This window comes from Aethalodelphis obliquidens, unplaced genomic scaffold (genome assembly GCF_003676395.1).
Source record: "Aethalodelphis obliquidens isolate GAN/ISIS:26980383/991018 unplaced genomic scaffold, ASM367639v1 scaffold21, whole genome shotgun sequence".
NCBI classification, from domain to species: Eukaryota; Metazoa; Chordata; class Mammalia; order Artiodactyla; family Delphinidae; genus Aethalodelphis; species Aethalodelphis obliquidens.
In genome coordinates this window covers 19,470,628-19,492,034 of record NW_020837965.1, presented here as the reverse complement: position 1 = coordinate 19,492,034, position 21,407 = coordinate 19,470,628, and the positions used below count along the sequence as shown (strand labels likewise).

Sequence of the window (21,407 nt, the reverse complement as noted above, 5' to 3'; positions counted from 1 at the left end):
CCCTCATGTTGCCCCCCACCCCAGAGGGCAAGGACTGAAGACTTAATCAGTCCCCAAGGCCAGTGCCCTTGGCTTCACACAGACACATCGTAAAACTGGCGTCTTGAAGCCTGGGAAGGAACTGGCATGTGCTAATTATAATCTGCACAGCCTGTTACCGATTGACCTTGGACTCCTGGGAGGTGAAGGCTCCTGGGGGAAGGCTTAGTGGTGCTCTGAGGCTTCCAGATATCAGGCACGGCATCGAGATAAGGAGGATGAACTCTTCTGGATAGCTCAGTGGATACCACCTTGCAGCTCCAGCAGAGTGCGGACAGTTTTAAACCTCTTGGGCTCTGCTAAGGGGCTGTTGGGGAGAACAAGGCAGCAGGATACCTTCTGTATGACCTTGGGCAGGTCACTGAACCACTTTGATTTCTTTATATAAAGAAGACAATCATTCCTACTTAACAAGAGGTGAGAGACCTCAATAAGCTGTGTGTAAACACCTAACATGGGGACTGCCACCCGGTACATGCTTAACAGTGTTAGTTCCCAGCCCGGTACACGCTGAAAAATCCTGGAGGGCTCCCTGGAGGCAGTGGTGCCAGAACTGATGAATGAGTGTGGGCAGGCAAAGAAGAGCACTGAGGGGGGAAGCCACATGCTATGTACAGGGAGCCCCAGGGAGCTCTGGTTCAGGAAGAGGAGGTGGGAATCGGTGGGAGGTGAGGCTGCATAGATAGATGGAGAAGGACCTCAACTGTCCTGGGACACGTTGTGGACTTTCTCAGGTACGGGCTGTGGAGCCTTGGAGGGATTAAGTCAGAAGGGCCTTTGACTCTGAACCCTAAGTGCCCCTTTCTGCCAAAAAGAGAGGACTCTGTTCCCTCTGCCTCCTCAAGACTCAGGGCCCAGGGGCTCAGGCCCCAGGAAGAAGCACGCTGGGCCTGAGCCCCTGTGGGGACGTGGATCTTCCCAGGGGTTCGGCCAGGGCAGCCCCGAGAACTCCCTTGCTCCGAAAACTCCCATTTGGAACAAACCCTGCCTTCTTCTGGCTGTTCTTCTCACAGCTGGGGTGCCATTTATTAAATGAAAGTGGGGTTCAAGTTGCTCTGTATCCTTTTATAAACCAAACCTGAAAACCATAGGAGGGTATTTTTCTTAGGTGAGAAGTAAAGCATGCTGGGTTTTCTAGTCTGCTTTGATCCTGGTGATGACACAGACCCAGGGTCAGCAAGATCCTGCCTGTGTGGGTCCTGTGGGTCCTGTAGGTCTGAAAGGCACGTCTTTGTATCGAGGGCCTACTGTACCCCAGGCTCAGCGCCAAGCCTTTGTTTGTTTTTTTTGTTTTGTTTTAAATTTATTTATTTATTTTTGGCTGTGTTGGGTCTTCGTTGCGGTGTGCAGGCTTTCTCTAGTTGCGGTGGCTTCTCTCTTGTTGTGGAGTATGGGATCTAGGCTCGTGGGCTTCAGTAGTTGTGGCACGTGGGCTCAGTAGTTGTGGCGCACGGGCTTAGCTGCTCTGCAGCATGTGGGATCTTCCCGGACCAGGGCTCGAACCCGTGTCCCCTGCATTGGCAGGCGGATTCTTAACCATTGCGCCACCAGGGAAGCCCAGGGCCGGGCCTTTGTATGCTTGCTGGTGCCATTGGTATCCTCACTTTACAAACAAGGAAACTGAGGAACAGAGAGGTTAATAAACTTGCCTGGGGTCACACAGCTAGTAGATAAAGGAGCCAGATTCAGTCCCACGCTGGCCATACTTCATGGACTACGTTTTCTATACAGCATAATGTGAAAGCTGGGCTTCCTAATTCTAACTTATTTTAAAAAGTCGAATGGAACTGTGAAATCTCTTAATTTGTTATTAGAATGTACGCAGTCTTAAAGTACTTTAATTTTTTAAAAAACTACTACTACCACCTTAAAGAAATTGACATTTAAAAAATGTGCCTGTGATTCCAGTGCTCTAAGAGAACCTTCTACTTTTTCCTGTGTTCCTTTCAGTCTTTATCTTTTTTCACACAGTTTTTGTATAATTTGCACAGTAGGAGTTGGCAAACTGTAGCCCACAGCCCAAATGCCACATGATTTTGTAAACAAGGTTTTATTGGAACACCGCCATGCTCATCATTTACATACTGCCTATGGCTGTTTTCACGCCACAGCTACAGATTTGAATAGTTGTGACAGAGACCATCTGGCTTACAAAGCCTAAAATATTTACTGTCGGACCCATTCCAGAAAAACTTTTCAACCGTTGGTCTAGAGGGCAAAGAGTTTTAATGGAAGTGTAGTTGATTTACAATGTTGTGTTAGTTTCAGGTGTACAGCCAGGTGATTCATTATGCTTTTTCATATTCTTTTCCATTATAGTTTATTACACGATAGTGAATAGTAGTTCCCTGTGCTATACATTAGGACCTTGTTGATTATCTATTTTATATATAGCAGTTTGTATCTGCTAATCCCAAACTCCTAATTTATCCCTCTCTCCCCTTTCCTCTTTGGTAACCATAAGTTTGTTTTTTATGTCTGTGAGTCTGTTTCTGTCTTGTAAGTTCATTTATGTCATATTTTAGAGTCCTCATGTAAGTGATATCCCATGCTATTCGTCTTTCTCTGTCTGACTTACTGCACTTAGTATGATAATCTCTGGGTCCATCCATGTTGCTGCAGATGGCATTATTTCATTCTTTTTTATGGCTGAGTAGTATTCCACTCTGTGTGTGTGTGTGTGTGTGTGTGTGTGTGTGTGTGTGTGTGTGTGTGTATACCACATCTTCTTTATCCATTCATCTGTCGATCAACATCTAGGTTGCTTCCATGTCTTGGCTATTATAAATAGTGTGCAACGTGCTCTTTTTTCTCTTCAGACACAGCATTATTCCATGGTGTTAATCATCACGTTTCTCAGTGTAAATGGCCCAGGATATTCCATGGGATGGATGTCATCAACTTTCCTTAACCATTTTCTTTTTGCTGGACAGTTAAGTGGCATCTTTTTTTCCTCAATATTTATCTAAAACATTCATATAGCACCTACTGGTTACCAGCACCGTTTACCAGTATAACTCACTTAATCAGATCAGTGAAAAGAAGTTCATACTATTATTACTTCCATTTTACAGATGAGAAAGTGAAGTCAGAGGAGTTGAATCCACTTGACTGAGGCCTCATTGTTTTTCAGCAGCAAAGTTAGGCCTGAATCTGCTCAGCCAGTTGGCTCTAGGGTCTACATGCTTAGCAGCTGTTAGGAAGTGTCCTGGAAGAGGCAGGCCTTTGTGACCGTGACTGTGTGTGTGTGTGTGTGTGTGTGTGTTGTGTGTGTGTGTGCATGTGGTGGGCGGAGGGTGTCCAGCGCAGTGACTCACCAGGAGTGAGCCCCGCCCTGCCCAGCCCAGCCTAACCACCCAACATCACCCAGATTTGGTTAGTCTCTGGTCCTCCTTGTTACACACCAGGCAGCTTCAGCCATGTGACCGCAAACTTTGTTTCTTTGTGGAAAACAGCCCTGAAAAGAAGGCCAGCTGCTGATGCCGAAGAGAAAAATGAATTCTCCCGGTCAGAAGAAGACCTCTTGGGCGGGATAATACTAGAGTAGGTTAGGGCTCTGCTTTGTGGCCAGGGGGGTACACATCTTGCTCAAATGTTAACTCAGTCATAAGTTTGCAAATGTTCTAGCCGAACTGAGAAAAACAACAAAAATGTGACATAACTGTCCAGCAAAATGGAAATGATTAAGGAGAGTTTGTGACATCCACCCCAGGGAATATTCTGGGTCATTTACAAGGAGAAACGTTGATAATTAACACCATGAGTCTGGTGTAGCGCTAGTCAGGGGGCCTTCGGGAAGCTGATGAGACCTGCAGACCTTGCCAGGAGAATAAGCCTACACACAAGATGCTGCATAAGATGTCAGGAGGCTCTGGGAGCCCTCATAGCCTAATCCAGGGGGTCTCACCCATTGTCGGGGAGGGGGGCAGGTTAACACCCCTGGTCCACAGAGACATTTTGTGTTTTCTTAATAAATGTATTTATTTAGGCTGTGTTGGGTCTTTGTTGCTGTGCGCGGGCTTTCTCTAGTCGCAGTGAGCAGGGGCTACTCTTCGTTGCAGTGCGGATTGTCATGGCTTCTCTTGTTGCGGAGCACGGGTTCTAGGCACGCAGGCTTCAGTAGTCGTGGCACGTGGACTCAGTAGTTGTGGCTCGTGTGCTCTAGAGCTCAGGCTCAGCAGTTGTGGCCCACGGGCTTAATTGCTCTGTGGCATGTGGGATCTTCCTGGGCCAGGGCTCGAACCAGTGTCCCTTGCATTGGCAGGCGGATTCTTAATCACTGCGCCACCAGGGAAGCCGTCACAGACACATTTTGAAAAGTGAATTTAGTGAGTGCTACCCACGGAACACTTGTGAGGTGAGCTAGTGGATACCAGAAGGTCTCAGGTCAAGACATGCCGTATTGTAGAGACTGCGGGGGCGGGAGGGTGTTGAGAAGACTCTGAACACTGTGTCTACCTTCCAGCAGAAGGAAGGGAGCCTGAGCTGTCAGGTGACCCAAGGGTGCAGGATCTGGTCGGTCCTGTTCACCTCTCTGATCTTCAGCACCAACCATAGCATCTGGTACGGAGCAGGCGTTGCAACAAGATCTGTCATTAAATGAATAAAGCGTCTCCCAAGCTCTGGAACAGAGGGAAGTTGGGCCTGGTGTGGCTCTGGATTAGAAGATGAGATGGGCCCCTCTCTCTGCCTGTTCACACGGGTCCTTGGAGGGCACGCCCTTCATCATCACCTGGCCTGGCGGCTGGATGGAGTGAGAGGCACAGAGGGAGAGAAGTGAGGGTGAGCTGGATTTTTCTCGGCCGTCAGTTCCTGGAAACCCAGGTCGGGCCTCCACAGCCTGGTTGGTGCCCCATCTGGCCTGATTCATTTCGAGCCATACACTGAGAGGCCTGGCGTCACTGGGCCCATCGCAGTCCCGCCCAAACTGGGCATGCCTCTCAGCTAGTCCCCCATCTCAGGCACGCTCCCTGCAGAGGACTTGGCCTGGGCACCTCGTCAGTCTGACCTGCAGGGGTTCATCTGCCCCCCCACCCCCGGCCTCTGCATCAGTCGGCTATGGGATGGGACATCCTGTTCTGACTCAAAAAGGAACCCTCCTTCTTCTGCCTTCCTGACTCACTTCCTCCTTTTGCTGGCCGTCTTACAGCACGGCATGGGCGCTGGAGCCCAACAGACCCGGGCCTGCCCCTGACTGCGCCTCAGTAGCTGTCTGACTTGGGCAGGAGAGCTGGCCCTTCTGAGCCTCAGTTTCCCCATCTGTAAGGTGACGCGGTCGCCCCTGCCTTGGTGGTTGGTGGTAATGGATGCACTGCACCTGCCCAGCGCCTGGCACCCAGCAGGTAACCTCATACATGGGAACTCTGGGTGACATTTTCCCCAACCCACAGGGGCCTCCTTTGGCATACAAAAGTTAAGACTCATGATGACCTTGACACTCACCCAGGGCAATCATAAGGTCACAGATGACCTGGGGTGGGGACAGGGTAGGAGCAGGCAGAACACTCGTTACCCACCAAACAGTGTTGGCTGGGGTGCGAGGCTGGGGTGCGAGGCTGGGGGCTTTGCTGGGAGGGGGTCGTGGGGACTAGCTTCAAGGGCAGACACCGTGGGGAGGAATGACGGCCGCTCCCCACAGCTGATCAGATATTTGCACATTCAGTCAGCAGTGGAGAAAAGATCCTTGGACTTGAACTCTGGTTTCTTTGTGGAAGAGCAGGTTTCCAATAAAAAGAATGCCTTGGGGTCAAACAGCACTTTACAAAGCATTTCCTAGCAGGTGATTGAAGGTTCCAGGTTGCCTGGACCCTTTTCAGTGCAACATTGTTTCCAGACAATTGGTCAGGCGCTGCCCTCCCTGCCTGTGGGTCTGTCACTGATCAGAGCACGCCACTCCCTTGCTCACAGACCCTCGCTGGTTCCCTAGTGCCCACAGAGGGAAGTCAGTGCACCCCTCTCACTCCCCTGCCTGCCTGTCCGTCACAGCTTCCTTTAACAATTCCCAAGCCCACTCTGCCGCCTGAACTTGGCGTTGCACTTTCCCAGCTTTTGCTTATGCTGGTCCAACAGCTTGTTATACCCTTTCCCACTTGTCATCATATCCAGACCCTGCTCATCCTTCCATCTCAGTCAATGTGTCCCCTCGTCTGTGAACCCCTCCCTGGATCCCCTAATCAGCATCATTGCTCCACTCTCTAGGCTCCGAGAGTTTCTCATGTGCCGCTCCATTTGAGCATATAAGAGCCTCAGAGTCTGCGGTCACGCAGACCGTGTTTATAACCCGCGGCCTGCGCCTGGCTCACCGCTGTGTACATCTGGATGTTAAAGCCGACTGGTCTTGGATTTGACTCCTTATCTCCTAACTAGTAGCTCTGGGACCTTGGGCAGAGCACGAAACTGCTCCATCTCAGTGCCCTCGTCTGTAAAATGGGAATGAGTATTAAGACCTGCCTCTCACTGGCTCTCCCCTGTCCTTTTTGTGTCTTGAATTCTTTTTGTCACTCTTAATGTTAACATAAATCTATGTCTCTGATCTCTCTCTCTGTAATTGTCCATAATGTAAAACAGAAATATTGTCATAGTTTTTGGATATTTTATGTTCTTAATATTTAAGAACATTTAAATTATTTTGTCTAAAAAAAAAAAAGACCTGCCTCTCAAGTATAAAAAATATTTTTAGTGTTAACTCAGCAAATGCTGTCAATTGAATTGAGTAACTTCTCACGGGGGTGGGTCTCTTTCTCACAGGAATGGGTGCTTAAATTAGGTCTGTTTGAAGGGCCCTCTTAGTTTGGAGATTTTGATTGTTTCTTTTACAGAAAAAGTTTTATTGAGATACAATTCACAGTATACCATTTAAATGGGTGCATTTAAAGTGTACAATTCCATGCCTTTTTGTATATTCACAGAGTTGTAAAAACATCACCCCAGTCATTTTTAGAGCATTTTTACTACCCCACCCCGAACCTGCACAATCCCCGGTCCACCCATGCACCCACCCCAGCCCTGGGCGCCACCCATTTCCCTTCTGTCTCTACAGACCCGCCTGTTCTACACATTTCGTGTAAGTGGAACCATACGATATGTGGCCCTTTGTGATTGGCTTCTTTCACTTAGCATCATGTTTTCAAGGTTCTTACATGGTGTAACCGCATCACTACTTCATTGCTTTTTATTGCTGAGTAATATTCCATGGTATGGATGTAACATATTTTATTTATCCGTTCATAAGTTGACAGACATTTGGGTTGTTTCCACTTTTTTGGCTCTCATGAACATTTGTGTATAAGTTTTTGTGTGGACATATGTTTTCATTTCTCTTGGAATATACCTAGGAGTGGAATTGCTGGATCACGTGGTAACTCTGTGTTTAATCATTTGAGGAACTGCCAGGCTGCTTTTCAAAGTGGCTAAACTTTTTATATTCTCACCAGCAGCATAAGAGCGTTCCCCTTTCTCCACATCTTCACCGATACTTTGTTATTTTCTGTTGTTTTGATTATAGCCATCCTTACGTATGGGAAGTGGCATCTCCTTTTGGTTTTAGTTTGCATTTCCCTGATGGCTAATGACGTTGAGCATCTTTTCATGTGCTTATTGGCTATTCGTATGTACGTCGTCTTTGAAGAAATGTCTATTCAGATCTTTTGCCAATTTTATAATTGGGTTTTTGTCTTTCTAGATATAAGTCCCTTAGTGGGTAAATGATTTGCAAAATTTTCTTCCGTTCTGTGGGTTGTTGTTTCACTTTCTCGATGGTGTCCTTTGAAACACAAACGTTTTTAATTTTGATAAAGTCCAGTTTATCTTTTTTTTTTCTTTTGTTGCTTTTGGTGTCACATCTAAGAAATCAGCGCCTAATCCAAGGTCAGGAACATTTGCACCTGCGTTTTCTTCAATGAGTTTTATAGTTTTGGCTCTTACAATTTGGCCTTTGATCTATTTTGAGTTAATTTTTGTATATAGTGTGGGGTAGTGGTCCAAGTTCATTCTTTTGCACGTGGATATCCAGTTGTCCCAGCACCATTTGTTAAAAAGACTATTCTTTTCCCGTTAAATTGTCTTGGCACGCTTGTTGAAAATTAATCGTCTATAAATATGAGAGTTGATTGTTTCTTATCCGTGGGTTATTTTGAAGAAATGTAATGCTTTCCTTCAGAGGCAGAGATGTTTTTATACCAAGATGAGTCCTGGCCATAGCTCTGCCACTGAGCTGCTGCAAGATCTTGGATGGGTCTCTCGCCTTCTCTAAGCCTCAGTCTCCCCATCTGTAAAATGGCACAGCTAGATAAGAAGATTCCCGAGAGGTGGTCCAATTGTGTTTGTTGTTGTTTGTTTGTCTGTTTTTGTCCGAGTTGCACGGCATGTGGGATCTTAGTTCCCTGACCAGGGATCAAACCCGAGCCCCTGCAGTGGAAGCATGGAGTCTTAACCACTGGACCGCTGGGGAAGTCCCGGTCCAATTGTTACAGGCGGAAATGTTAGGGAGGTTTCCGCAGTACTTTTCACTGGCTCCTGGGGGTATCCCATGAGGCCTAGCCCTGCAGCCTGAGATCTGGAGCCAGTCTGAAACCTGTGGGCAGTTTCAGGAACTCCCTACCCTGGCCTGGCCCCATGGGAGCCAGCCCTGCTTTTCCAAGAATATTAGTGTTGTGCTCACTTAGTAAGCAACACCGCCATCCTCCTCCAGGCTGGCTGTGCTCCAGGCCTGGGTATACAGAGCAGATGAGACACAGCCTCTGCCCTTGAGAGCAACAGTCTCATGGGAAGACAGACACGTCAACAACAGTCGTGGAGCTGAGTGGCGTGTTCTGGTTGGCACTGTGTCCCAAGGGCTGCAGGTGCAGGGGGAGGGGGGCAGATGGCAAAACTCGGCTTTGCTGGTAGGGCCACAGGCCTGGCCCAAATGTGAGCGCTTGCTCTGGGCAGTATCTGAAGAATGGTCGGGTGAGCTGTGTAGTATATTTCACAGCTCTTCCACGTGCCGTCCAGCAGCAGCTCCTTCTTAACTCGCATTTAACCAGCCCTGATGCACTGACCAGGCGACTACTGACCTCTTGTCCCCGGGCAAGGCGCTGTGGTTAAGGAAAAGGCTCTGGAGCCAAGCTGCCCGAGTTTCAATCCCTGCTTTGCACGCTTTGGGGAAAGTCATTTAACATCTCTGTGCTTTGCTTCCTTACCTTCTAATATGGGGTTTTATATTAGCACCTACCCGGTAGCCTGTTTGTTTCTAAAGCGCTATAAGGTGCTCTAGGAACATGGCCTGGCACAAGGAGCCAGCTCTTATTAAGATCTCTGGTTATTGCAGGTTGGAATTGTAGCTTGGAACAGTGTAGCACTGACCCCAGTATGTTAGGCCTGCTACACAGTTGGTTACTATAGCCCGTGGCTATTACACGGTGTGACATGGTAACACGGTACAGTTAGCCTACAGGTTGCCTGACGATCATTACAGTTCTGTGTCTTTGAATAAAGCAGAGCTTCTTGGCAGTGTATTCGTCCCTTCCTAACAGCTGTTCTGTTTAAAAAAAAAAAAAGCCCGGAGGTGAATCGGATGTGCCCCTTCCCTTCAAAACATCTTCCTGTTTAAAGCTCCCCCATCTCAGAGAGGAGGAGGTCAGGCAGAAATTCTTGCTCTCATTTGACCAAAGAGACTGGTGTTTGGAGCTGGTTAGTGGCAGAGCCTGCGCTGGACCCCATGCTCCCTAATTCCATTTTGGGGCCTGCTCTGCCCCCAACCCATGGCCTGAAGGAAGACTCTGATTTGGGGGTTAACAGAGTCTGTGCTGATGTCCACCCTTTCCCCATCCCTGCCTTTCCCAAGTTTCCCTGAACCTGCAGCTTGTGTATATTGAGGACCAAATAGGGCTGGTAAGATGCTCCTTCTGGCTTCACACATATTCCTTTTAATAAAAAAGACCAGGGAGTTCCCTGGCGGTCCAGTGGTTAGGACTCAGCGCCTTCATTGCCGGGACCTGGGTTCAATCCCTGGTCGGGGAACTAAGATCCCGCAAGCCACGGGGCATGGCCCAAAATTAATAAATTAATCAATTAATTAAATTTATAAAAAGACCAGAACTAACAATTATCGAGTACCTACTAAATGCCAATGGGGGTAAATATTATTCTTTATATTTTCCAGATTTATCTATCCACCCATGAACATTTGTGAGCACCTACTGTGTGTCAGTGTCTGTCTCAGGTACCTTGATCAAGGTAGCAGTGATCAAGATGGGCAGTTCACATTCAAATGAGAACAGCAGGCTGAGTTCAGTGGTGCTGGACTACTGACTCGGAAGTTGTTGATTTCCATCCTGGACGCTGGGAGACCCCGTGGCAGCCACACGACTTGTTGAGCAGACATCCAGGTCCCTACTGAACCAGGGGCCCGCAGGAGCATGGATAAGGGCCCCAGGGCGCTGCTCTTTGGGAGCTCCGAGAGCCCCACGCACACGTGAGGGACTCCATTTATCTGTTTTTACACACTCCTGGCTGTTGGTTCAAGGAGTCAGCCGGCAGCGCCCTCGAAATTGGAGCAACTTCCTGCTGGCTGTCTCCCCGTCACTCACCTCCTCACTCCCTTAGCCTCCAGCCTACCGGGCCCGCACTGAGCACGGTAGCCTTAAAGGAGGAGGAGCCTGGGAAGTGCAGAGCGCAGTCTGGAGCTTAGTACCTTGTCCTAAAGTACAAACGCAAAAGGCAATCAGACGGTTTGCCGTTAGGGACTGCAAATTAAAACCACAGTGAGATTTCATTACCCACTGGTTAAAAGGGCTAAGATTAAAAAGACTGACCGTAGAGGGCCGTGTGGGAACGGGAACTCTCATCCACTGCTGGTGGGAATGAAAAGTGGCGTGGCTGCTTTGGAAAATAGTGTGAATGTAAACATACACCTACCATCTGATCCAGCCACTCCACTCCTAGGTTTTTTTTTTTTTTTTATTTTCTGTTTTTTTTGGCTGCGTTGGGTCTTCGTTGCTGCGCGCGGGCTTTCTCTAGTTGTGGCGAGCAGCGGATACTCTTCGTTGCGGTGCGCGGGCTTCTCATTGTGGTGGCTTCTCTTGTTGGGGAGCACGGCCTCTAGAGCGCAGGCTCAGTAGTTGTGGCTCACGGGTTTACTTGCTCCGCGACATGTGGGATCTTCCCGGACCAGGGATCGAACCAGTGTCCCCCGAATTGTCAGGCAGATTCTTAACCATTGCGCCAGCAGGGAAGTCCCACTCTTAGGTATTTTTGCAAGAGAAATGAAAGTGTATGTCCACACACAAGTGTTTAGAGCAGCTTTATTTGTATAGCCCAAAACTGTCCATCAGCGGGTCTCCACACGCTATGGAATATTACGCAGCAATGGAAAGGAATGGACCACTGATACAGGCAACAACGTGGATGAATCTCAAACTAATTATGCTGAGTGAAAGAAGCCAGGACCACATCACCTGCCCCCATATATATATACATATATGTATATATATATATGTATATATAATTCCATTTACGTAAAAATCTCCAGAAAATGCAAACTAACCTCTACAGACAGTAAGCACATCAGCAGTTGACTGGGTCAGGGTGTGGGCAGGAGGGAAGGATTAGAAGTGGAATCAGGAAACTTTTGGGGTAATGGGTGTGTTCATTATCTTGATTGGGGTGATGGTTTTGTAGGTATATATGTTAAAACTTGTCGAACTCTGCGGTTGAAATGTGTTTATTGTTTATCAATTTTACCCCCAAATAAACCTGTTAAAAACAAAGGCCACCCCATCTCCAGTTAATCAGTAAGATGAATCTGACCCTGCCCTCCTCCAGAGAACTTGTTTGTGTCAACAGATACGAACAGCAAAGCATGAACCATGAGGTCAAACTTCTGGGTTCCGTCTTGGATTCATAGCTACTCACCTTGTCTCCCTAAACTTCAGTTTTCTCACTGTGGGATGGAACTGATAGTAGTACCTTCCTCCTGGGGTGGTTGGATGGAGAACATGGGAAAATTCAGAGTGTTTAGTGAACGGATAGTAAGTGGTAACATGCACAGGGTCCCTTGGGCACCCAAGGAAGGGAGGAGCTGTTACTATGGGGGGAAGGAAGCTGGAAGTGTTTCCCCTGTGAGTGAACTGAATCTTGAAAGAACAGGGAAGAGTCTGCTAGAAGGAGGTGTGTATTGGGGTAGGGGAGGCTCACCAGGCAGAACTAGGCTAGGGAGGCAGCACTCAAGATTCTAAGCTTCTAGAAACTTCAGCAGTGTGGTACAGCTGGCGTGCAGGGACCAGGGGCACCCTGGTGAGTCAGGGCTGTAGGTTAGGTAGAAGCCTCATCCTTGAGGGTCCCTGAGGAGTCCCCTTCATCCTCCAGGCCAGGGTTTCTCAAATTGGGGTATGAGGAGGATTTCTCTGGAGACCATGAGGTTTTTTTTTTTTTGGCTACACCGAGCGGCATGTGGGATCCTAGTTCCTGGACGAGGGATTGAACCTGTGCCCCTTGCAATGGAAGTGCGGAGTCTTAACCACTGGACCTGCAGGGGAGCCCCAAGACCATGAGTTCTATGAGAAGTTTTGAAATTTTTATCTAATAAAGACAAACAAAAAAATAAAAACCCTATATCTTGATGCAATGCTTTTGAATACAAAGACGTTTTCATCTAGTAGAAAGTGCTCATTTCTGAAGTCCTTCTTGATAAGAGTGGTTCTGAAAGTATATTATTGTGCAGCCATAATTTTCTTTTCTTTTTCTTTTCACAACTATATTTTTTCTTTAATTGAAGTATAGTGGATTTACAGTGTTGGGTTAGTTTCTGCTGTACAGCAAAGTGATTCAGTTATATATGTACTTTTTTTTTTTTTTTTTTTGCGGTATTCGGGCCTCTCACTGTTGTGGCCGCTTCCGTTGCAGAGCACAGGCTCTGGACGCGCAGGCTCAGCGGCCATGGCTCACGGGCCCAGCCGCTCCATGGCATGTGAGATCTTCCCGGACAGGGGCACGAACCTGTGTCCCCTGCATCGGCAGGCGGACTCTCAACCACTGCACCACCAGGGAAGCCCTATACATACATTTTTTAATATTCTTTTCTCTCATGGTTTATCTCAGGGTATAGAATATAGTTCCCTGTGCTATACAGTAGGGCCTCGTTGTTTATCCATTCTATATATAATAGTTTGCATCTGCTAACCCCAAACTCCCTTGGCCACCCTCCCTTCCTTGGCAACCACAAGTCTGTTCTCTATGTCTGTGAGTCTGTTTTTGTTTCATAGATAGGTTCATTTGTGTTATATTTAAGATTCCACATATAAGTGATATCATATGATATTTGTCTTTTTCTATCTGACATCACTTAGTATGATAATCTCTAGGTCCATCCATGTTGCTGCAAATGGCATGATTTCATTCTTTTTCATGGCTGAGTAATATTCCATTGCATATATAGATATACATATAGATATATGTACCACATCTTCTTTATCCATTCATCTGTCAAAGGACATTTATGTCTGTTCATGTGTAATTCAGGTTTGAGGGCCACAGGAGGTGTGTGTGGTCATTGTGGTTGAACCCGCTCCCTTGGGCTGTGGTGCAGACAGTCCAGGGAGGGAGCACTGGTTCCATGGGAGATGTTCAGGAAGGTAAGGCAGGTCTGGTGGGTTCAGGGGTGACTGTTGGAATCACCCCTCTGCAGGGAAGATTCCTACCTGAGGAGAAGGTATGAGGCGCTGGGGGCCTGGCATGGGCCCCTGATTCCCAGGGCCAATAAGAGAGAGGCCTGGGGAGGAGGTGTGAGGACATCTGTCACTGCCATGCTGTCACGGAAGACGCTGCCTTGGGCTGCTGGGGAAGGGAGGGGAGGGAAGGCGCAGGGACAAGGGGCCAACATCCATCCGAAGCTCCACCCCCTTGGCCAGATCTTCTTCAGCAGGACCTGGGATGGGCCTTGCCACACGGCAGATGGAACCCTCGCTGGTGGGACGAGACCGTGGAGATTTCATCTACAGGGTACCTGGGAGTGCGGCGGGTGCTTTCACTGCCAAGGCATGGGGTTGGGCCACGACCCACAGTGTGAAAAACCAAAACCGACCTAGAGCTCCCGTTTCCGAATCAGCGGTAGGCTGGGCAGCGTTGATTGGTCTGCCCAGACTCACGCCTGCGGTCCGCAGCACTCGGTGTCCCACCCAGTCCTGGACTAGTGTGATGCCTTGCTCACTGCTGCTCTCTGACCCGCGACTGATGGCCAGTCCCTGCCTCCCCGGCCTCTGATCGCCCCTAGCCACACTCCCAGCAGCCGGCTGGGACTACGCGACCAGGGCTACTGGTAGGATGCTTCTCAGAACCGCCTCAGGGAGCCCTCTGCTTCGCGCCCTCTAATTGGCTGCCCTCCCGGCAGCCTGAGCCAATCACACCTGGCCCAAGGAGCCGAGGCCCCGCACCTTGGAGCCACTTGCCTTGCCCAAGGGATGCCCCTGTCCTCGTTGGGAGGTCGGGCCTTTGGTACCCCATTCTCTTAGAGTTGAACTTTGCATTCTCTCCCTCTCCCAGACATCCATATTTGACTGTGCTTTGCAAGGCCAGCGTTTCCCGGGTAGAAATCCTAGCGTCCTCCACGCTGTGCCTTTTGACGGAGAGCTTGGGTTTAGTTAATTTCAGAGTGACTGGAAATGCTGTTTTATAGTCAGCTCTCTGGGAAAGGAGGTGGGCCAGAGCACAGTGGGCTTTCACTACCAAATACCATTTGTCAGTGATGGCAAAGCTGATTTGAGAATCCCTCTCAGAGCACTCGTCTTGAAAGCAGTCCCCTTTGTGGCTAGAATTGTAAAGTGGACCCCAGAACCCTGTTACTAAGCGGGGTTTCTTGTATGAACATTGACGAGCCCATGGACAGAGGGTGGGTTGTGGTGCCCTGTAGTTTGTGTGGCTTTGGTTCAGTCCCTTAATCCCTGCAAGCCTGTGGTTATCTCTGACGGGATAAAGCCCAGTAATTGTTCCCAACTCCAGATTCAGCAACCTGGGAGGGCTGTTGTAAGATTAAATAAGACGGTGTGAGAGTTCCTGGTCCAATGACCAATTAAGATGCTGCGGAGGGTGCCGGTCCCTGCTTCTTACACACTTTGCTCTCCAAATCACCTTCTGTGAATGCCAGATAAGAGAGCATGGCCCAGGACCGTCCTGGCGCTCTGAACGATGCTCTGAGCTGTGGCTTCTCCGTAACATTATCTGCAATAAGTAAACAAAAAAGAGTTCCCAGAATTCACTTGGAATAGGCTTTGGGATTAAAACCAGCTGCGTGGTTCCTGAAATCCCATCTGTGTATGGGAGAGCATGGGAATGAGTAAGGGTGGAAACTGTGTGTGGCAGCGCAGGAGTGAGTCACAGGAAAGGCGAGCGTGTCGCGGGAAAGGGAGTGTGCCCCGTGCCGGGGCGCTGTGTCCGTCTGTGTGTGTGGGCCCCTGGCCAGGTTGGAGGGGCAAGCGCACTTGCCTATAGGGCCTGCCGTGGGAGCTGGGGTTTGCTTGGTTCTGGATCCTGAAGGTTCTGAGTTCTAGAGCAAAATGCCAGGGGGCAGCTGGGTTGGCAGAGGGCCAGGTGGCGGCCCAGCAGCCGGGGCCTCAGTTTATTAAATCCAATTCTAGATTCTCGAGCGGAGCCCCAGGTTTACACCCTGCGGTCACCTTCCTGGAGCTCAGATGCTCATAGAAGACGACCCACAGGAGGCGTGGACGGCTCTCAGTGGGTTCTGGGGGTACAGGCGGGGGCGTGGAAGCCGGGTAGCACCGTGGTGTTTAAGAGCAAAGGCTCTGGACTCAGGCCATCCTGTGTTCCAGTTCTGTCCCCGTTACTCAACATCCATCTGACTTTTGAGCAGTGTTCTTAGTATCATTGGTCCTCAGTTTTCTCAGCCATAAAATAGGGATAAGTGTCTCATTAGTCTTTGTAGGATAAATGAGTTAATAGCTGTAAGCCCTTTATCACGGAGTCAGGCACGTACAGAATGCAAGATGCCCGTGGGCTGTTAGAATTATTATTGTTAATCCTGGATCCACCACTTTCTGGCCGGCTGTTTGCTTTTCTGAGTCTCAGTTTCCGTCCTTATAAAATGGTACTAATAATGTCAGCCACATAATAGTCACTCTTTGAACCTGACTTTGCCCCTCTCTGTGCTTGGGAGGGATTTGGTGTCGTGTTTTAGGGGCATTCCCTAATGGGGTTTGGTTACGTCTTAAGCAGGATTCTTGGAGTGTCTAGATCATTGAATGGCACGCGGTATTAGAGTGTCTGCACATTCCCAGAGAATGTTTTACTTTGCCATTATGGTGTTGGAGGGGCTGGAGCGGGGAGCTGTCCCAACCTGGTCCTTATGGGGTGTCTGACCCTCACCACTGGCACCACAGAGCCAAGTAGGGCCCTCCATCCTGAAGCCTCAGCTTCCCAGGCCCAGGAAGGGGAAGGGAGAGGACGGAGGGCTCTAATCCCGCCGCCCCCAGGACACAGGGTTCTGAGCCCTGATTTATTTCCCGTGGACTCCCCCTCAAGGTCAACCCGGCAAATGGTCAGTGTCAGTGCCAGTAACTTGTCCTTTGTCCTGCAAGGCTGGTCCCCCGCAGACCAAGTTGCAGCTTGGCCCATTGCTCAGGCAGCCCGGAATCAGGGCAAAGGGAGCTGGTGTCCTTCTCCATCTACAGATGGGCAGCCTTCGCAGGCCGGGGCTGGGAGGCCTTCCTTCCCATCCCCTGGGTCACAGGAGGGTTGACCCCTGCGGGCTGCATCGCTCAGGTTCCCCTGTGCTGGCCCAGGGATTTCGCCCACAGCAGCCTTTCCGCCCTGGCTGGGGTGATGCCTCCCTTGGGGCTCCAGTTCCTGCCGCTTAGAGGCTCCCAGCCCGGGTCTGGTAACATCACCTCCTTCTTTGCCCCCTCCAGCCAAGGTGTGGAAGTAGCCGATCTCTGGGTTCCCTTTTGTCTCCTGGCAGCTTCTCAGCTCCTTCACCCCCATGGAGCCGGGTCCCTCTGGTTCACAGCTGGACTCAGAGTGGATTCACTCTGCCTGGTTGAACCCTGTCCAACCAGACTCACGGTCTTTGGGCTTTGGAATCTGACAGAACAAAGTTCAAATCTCAGTGCTGCCCTGATGGCCCTGTGCCCTGGACACTCCAGCCTCAGTGTTCTTGTCTGCGATTGCGGAAGGTGACGGCAGCCTTGCCCACTGAGCACTGGTTCTGAGCAGGTGCCCGATGAGGCCCCCAGTATTCTAAGAGGAAGGTGCTGGTCGGTGTGGGGGCGGGGGAGGAAGTTCTTCTGAGGTCCCTCTGCCAATCAGCAGAAGCTCTCCGCCTGAGAGGATGCCCTGCTGCCCTACCTCTGCTCCCTCCTGTGTGACCCACCCTCAAGGACCAAATGGATGACTTGTAGACAAGTGCTTAGCACAGACGTAGGCCTTTCATCATGGTGGAAATGTCAGCACCCTTTTCTCTTCCCTGGTTGGCTTTTTTTTTTCCAAGTCTGCATCACGTCGTCCCCCCCCCCCCCCCCCCCCCCCCCCCCCCCCCCCCCGCTCCATCCAACCGCACACTGCTTTATGGCACTTCTGCCTGCGCATCCACCCTGAGGCCTCCTTGTGACTCTAACTGAGCTCTCCCCTTTTGACTCGATGGCTCAGGCCTGGAGCTCAGATTCTGGAACCTTCTTGGCCTCCCCTGAAGTACAGCCTCACAGTCCATTTCTGGGAGAGCTGTGTCCCCGGTCACCTCCTGTGGACGCGTCAGTCTCCCAGGCTGGTGCCTTTTCACCCGGGTTGCATTGGAACACATGCTCTTTCTTGAGTCTGCTCCTCTGCTCTGTCATCTGCCCTGCCCTGGCTTGTCTGTCATCAAGGAAAAAGATCATTTCTCTTCTGGCTGTCATTTGTGATAACCACACGGGATGTTGAAAACCAAGGCTGCTTCCTTTCTAACCATCTCCTCCAGCAGACCAGCGCCGGCCTGAACCAGAAAGGGCCTGCATCCTGTCTCTGGTTCCTCAAGGACAGCCCAGAGGTGCATCTGGAGCCCCACTCCCTTGCTGCCTGCAGCAGCACCCCAGGGCTGCTACCCAAGAAGGGACTTGGAAATGGAAACAGCTTTTTAAAAAATGCCTGAGCACGTTTTTTTTGTTTTTTTTTGTTTGCCAAAATGTTTGGAAAATGCATAGTTCCATTTTTTTTAAATCCTGTGTCCACTCAACCAATCCAAGAAGGAAAAACTCATGGACGATGAGAATTCCCCCCTCCCTCCCAGAGAGGCATTCCTGCCATGCTCGCTCCTGCAGCCTTCCCGCCTGGTCCTTGGCCTCATGCAGCTGCCCGTGTCTGCACTGACCCCCTCCCCCCCCCCCCCTTCCCCCCACCCCCTTGGCGAGGGCTTCCCTTCTGCACCCACCCCAGCCAGGGTGACTCGCCTGAACCTCAATCAGTGTTGTCACTCCCACCTGAGCCCATGTTGGCTCCCGATTGCCCCCAGGGACCAGCCCAGCCTCCTGGACGTGGCTCTGGGGCTCTGATCTGACCCTTGCTTCCTTCATTGCCTCCCCCCATCCTCAAGCTCCAGCCTCCCCATCCCCCAGTGTGTCGAGAGCCTCCCCAGCATCCTTGCAGCACCTCCCACTCAGCTTGCACTCCCCTCTCTCAAAGCTCACTTTGGACCCCTCACCAGACACGGAGCCCCATGGGCCAGAGCCTTACCTGGTTCGTCTCTGAATCCTGAGCGCCCAGCAGCTGTTAAGATGCACAGATGCATTAGTCTATGGCTAGTAACCCCCATTCCTACCCCACACCCACCTTTGGAATGGTGTGAGAGCCTCCATCTGGATGCAGGTTTCTAAAGAAGGAAAGCCCTCCACCTGACCCCAGAGGAATTTGGGGTAAAAACAGAACTGCTTCCAAGTATGGAATGTGTTCCAGGTGCTGGGTAGGAGGTTTTTTCATTAACCAAATCTAGGTGTTGTCCCCATGCCATGGTCTGCATATTTGTGTTCCCTCAGAATTCACCTGTTGGAATCCTGACCCCCAATGTGATGGTGTCAGGAGTTAGGGCATCTGGGAGGTGATTCTAATCCTGTTCTAGCATGAGGGTGGAGCCCTCATGAATGGGATTAGTGCCCTTATAAAAGAGACCCCACAGAGCTCCCTAACCCCTTCTTCCACATGAAGATACAATGAGAAGTCTGCAACCAGGTCTCCCGTGACTGTGCTGGCTCCCTGATCTCAGACTTCCAGCCTCCAGAACTGTGAAAAGTAAATTTCTGCTGTTTGTAAGCCACCTGGTCTGTGATATTTTATTATAGCATCCCAAAAGGACTAAACCCCATTTCCAGGTGAGGAGATGGGGACTCAGAGAAGTTAACTGACTGGCCAGATGTCACACGGCTCGTGAATAGCGGGCCCAAGACCACCAGGACCAATTATAAGTCCTTCTGGCCTCAACATCTGTCCAATCCCAGGACACATGCCTGTGGGTCACTTAGCCGCTCACTCTGCCTGCTGGCCGCTGTGGCTCCCTGCAGCTGCTGGTTACAGCCTTGGGGCATCTACAGCTGAAGTTGGCAAACTGTGGCCCATAGGCCACATTGGGCTAGTCGTCTGTTTTGGTGCAGTGAATGTGAAATGGGTTTTACCTTTTTTAAGGGCTGTAAAATCAAAGAAGAATATGCAACACAGACTGTATATGACCTGCAGAGTATATACTATAAGTATATAGATAAAGTATAAAGATAGTCACTACCTGACCCTTTATAAAAAAAGTGTGCCCACCACTGTATAAAAGGTCCCCAGGACCACCTCCTTCGGAGTCTCCATGTGGCCCTGGGAGGCTACTCACCTCGGCCTGCCTTAGAGGGGCCACGATGCTGGAAGGGGTGCTCTGAACTGGCTGAGGAGGGGGGTCCGTGGGGAGAGAAGGGGACCAGGGCCCAGACCAGGCTGACAGTCTGAGGGCGGAGGCTGATGCGTAGGCCCCAGCTGGCGTGGCTCACAGAGAGCTCAGTAATACGGACCCTTCCAACCCACAACCTCAGAGACCCTCAGAGGCCCTCTGTTCAACACTCACAGTGTGCAGATGGGGAAACTGAGGCCCAGAGAGGCAAAGGCGTGCTCAGGGCAAATGTGCAGATTCCACGCCCAGGGCTCTTTCTCCTACCTTCCCTGTCACATTGTGGAAGGCTTCCCACCCTGCTCAGCCCAGTACTATGGGTCATCTCCTTGGCTTATTTGTTCTTTCAGTCGACATTAACAAAGGGCTGGTAACTTGATGCTCCAGCACTGGGGTGCAGAGGTGGAAAGGCAGCAGGAGAGGAGGTGGCCTGCCCAGAAAATATAGTTGGTGGTCACGGTGCTCTGGGGTTCCACGCCGGACAGCAATGCTTGGGGGAGGGGGCTCGCTTCTAGAAGAGGGAACAGAGGTCATTGTCTTGGCTGTGTCAGAGAGGCGCTAAGAACTGCACATCTGCCCTGGGGCTGGCTGTGAGGAGACATGGCAGGAAGCAAGGCTGGAAACAGGGTCACGCTCAGGGCTTGGGGGTCGGTCGGAAGACCGCTGCAACGCATCTTTTAAACTGGGCAATGGTCAGCTGGATTTGTGTTTTAGGAAGCCCGCTCTGGTTCCCGCCCGGAGAAGGGATGGGAAGAGGGGCCGGAAGCTGTTGCAGTCCATTGAGGAAACGGAGGGAAATCCATGATGTTCCTGGTGAGGGATGCGAAGGAGGGATGTCTTCCTGGTCCATAAACCAATTGTGAGTGGGCTTTTCTTGAGCTGCTCATTTGCTTTTTAACTTTAAACTTGTGTAAGGAAGCAGGCTCTCCTTTCCATCAGTTGTGGATTCTAACCCAGGTCCATGTACTGACAGGGGGCTATGGATAGAATTGCTACTGACCTCTAACTAATGGCAATTTCTTCAGTTATGCAGGAGGCAAAACAAAATCAAAGCCTACTGTGTTATTAGCAGTGGCTGTAACTTCGTCACATATATTTTTACGTTGCACTGCAGTCATTGTAGATTTCTTGAAGTGTATTTTATGCCCATCAGTATTTCAAAATTCCAGTAGTTATTAGACCCATGTCATTAGATCTTGTGATTTAATGTGTTAGTAAGGTAGTGTGTGGTGTGTGTGATAAATTCGATTTTTGATATTTTGATAACTATGTTTTAATATGATTGGTTTCCTTTGTAATTCTTGCAGTTTATTCTCGGCATTTAAAGACTTTATTCCAAGAAGGGGTCCCCAGTAGAAGTCCATCCCCCTCCCCTCAAATCCCCCACCCTGGTTTGCAGTTCATCCACCTGCAGCCCACACAGGCGTTCAATGTGCAGCTTCTCTTCTGGAAGCTTCTTTTTTTTTTTTTTTTTTTTTTTTTTTTTTTTTTT

The 21,407-nt window shown here is 49.9% G+C and overlaps 1 protein-coding gene across 5 annotated transcripts in view; it reads left to right on the top strand.

Moving 5' to 3' along the window:
• Positions 1-21,407, top strand: part of SYNE3 (spectrin repeat containing nuclear envelope family member 3) — an 88,691-nt gene that overhangs the window by 13,298 nt on the left and 53,986 nt on the right. For 3 of the 5 annotated variants that reach the window (XM_027120470.1, XM_027120473.1, XM_027120474.1), the window contains exon 1: positions 4,323-5,381. The exons of 1 other annotated variant lie outside the window; for it this stretch is intronic. In XM_027120470.1, coding sequence (XP_026976271.1) covers positions 5,342-5,381 — 40 coding nt within the window. In that variant the 5' untranslated portion in view covers positions 4,323-5,341. Of the gene's footprint in view, positions 1-4,322; positions 5,382-19,813; positions 20,775-21,407 lie in introns of those variants that run through there. One more of the 5 variants, XM_027120471.1, reaches the window with a different exon arrangement.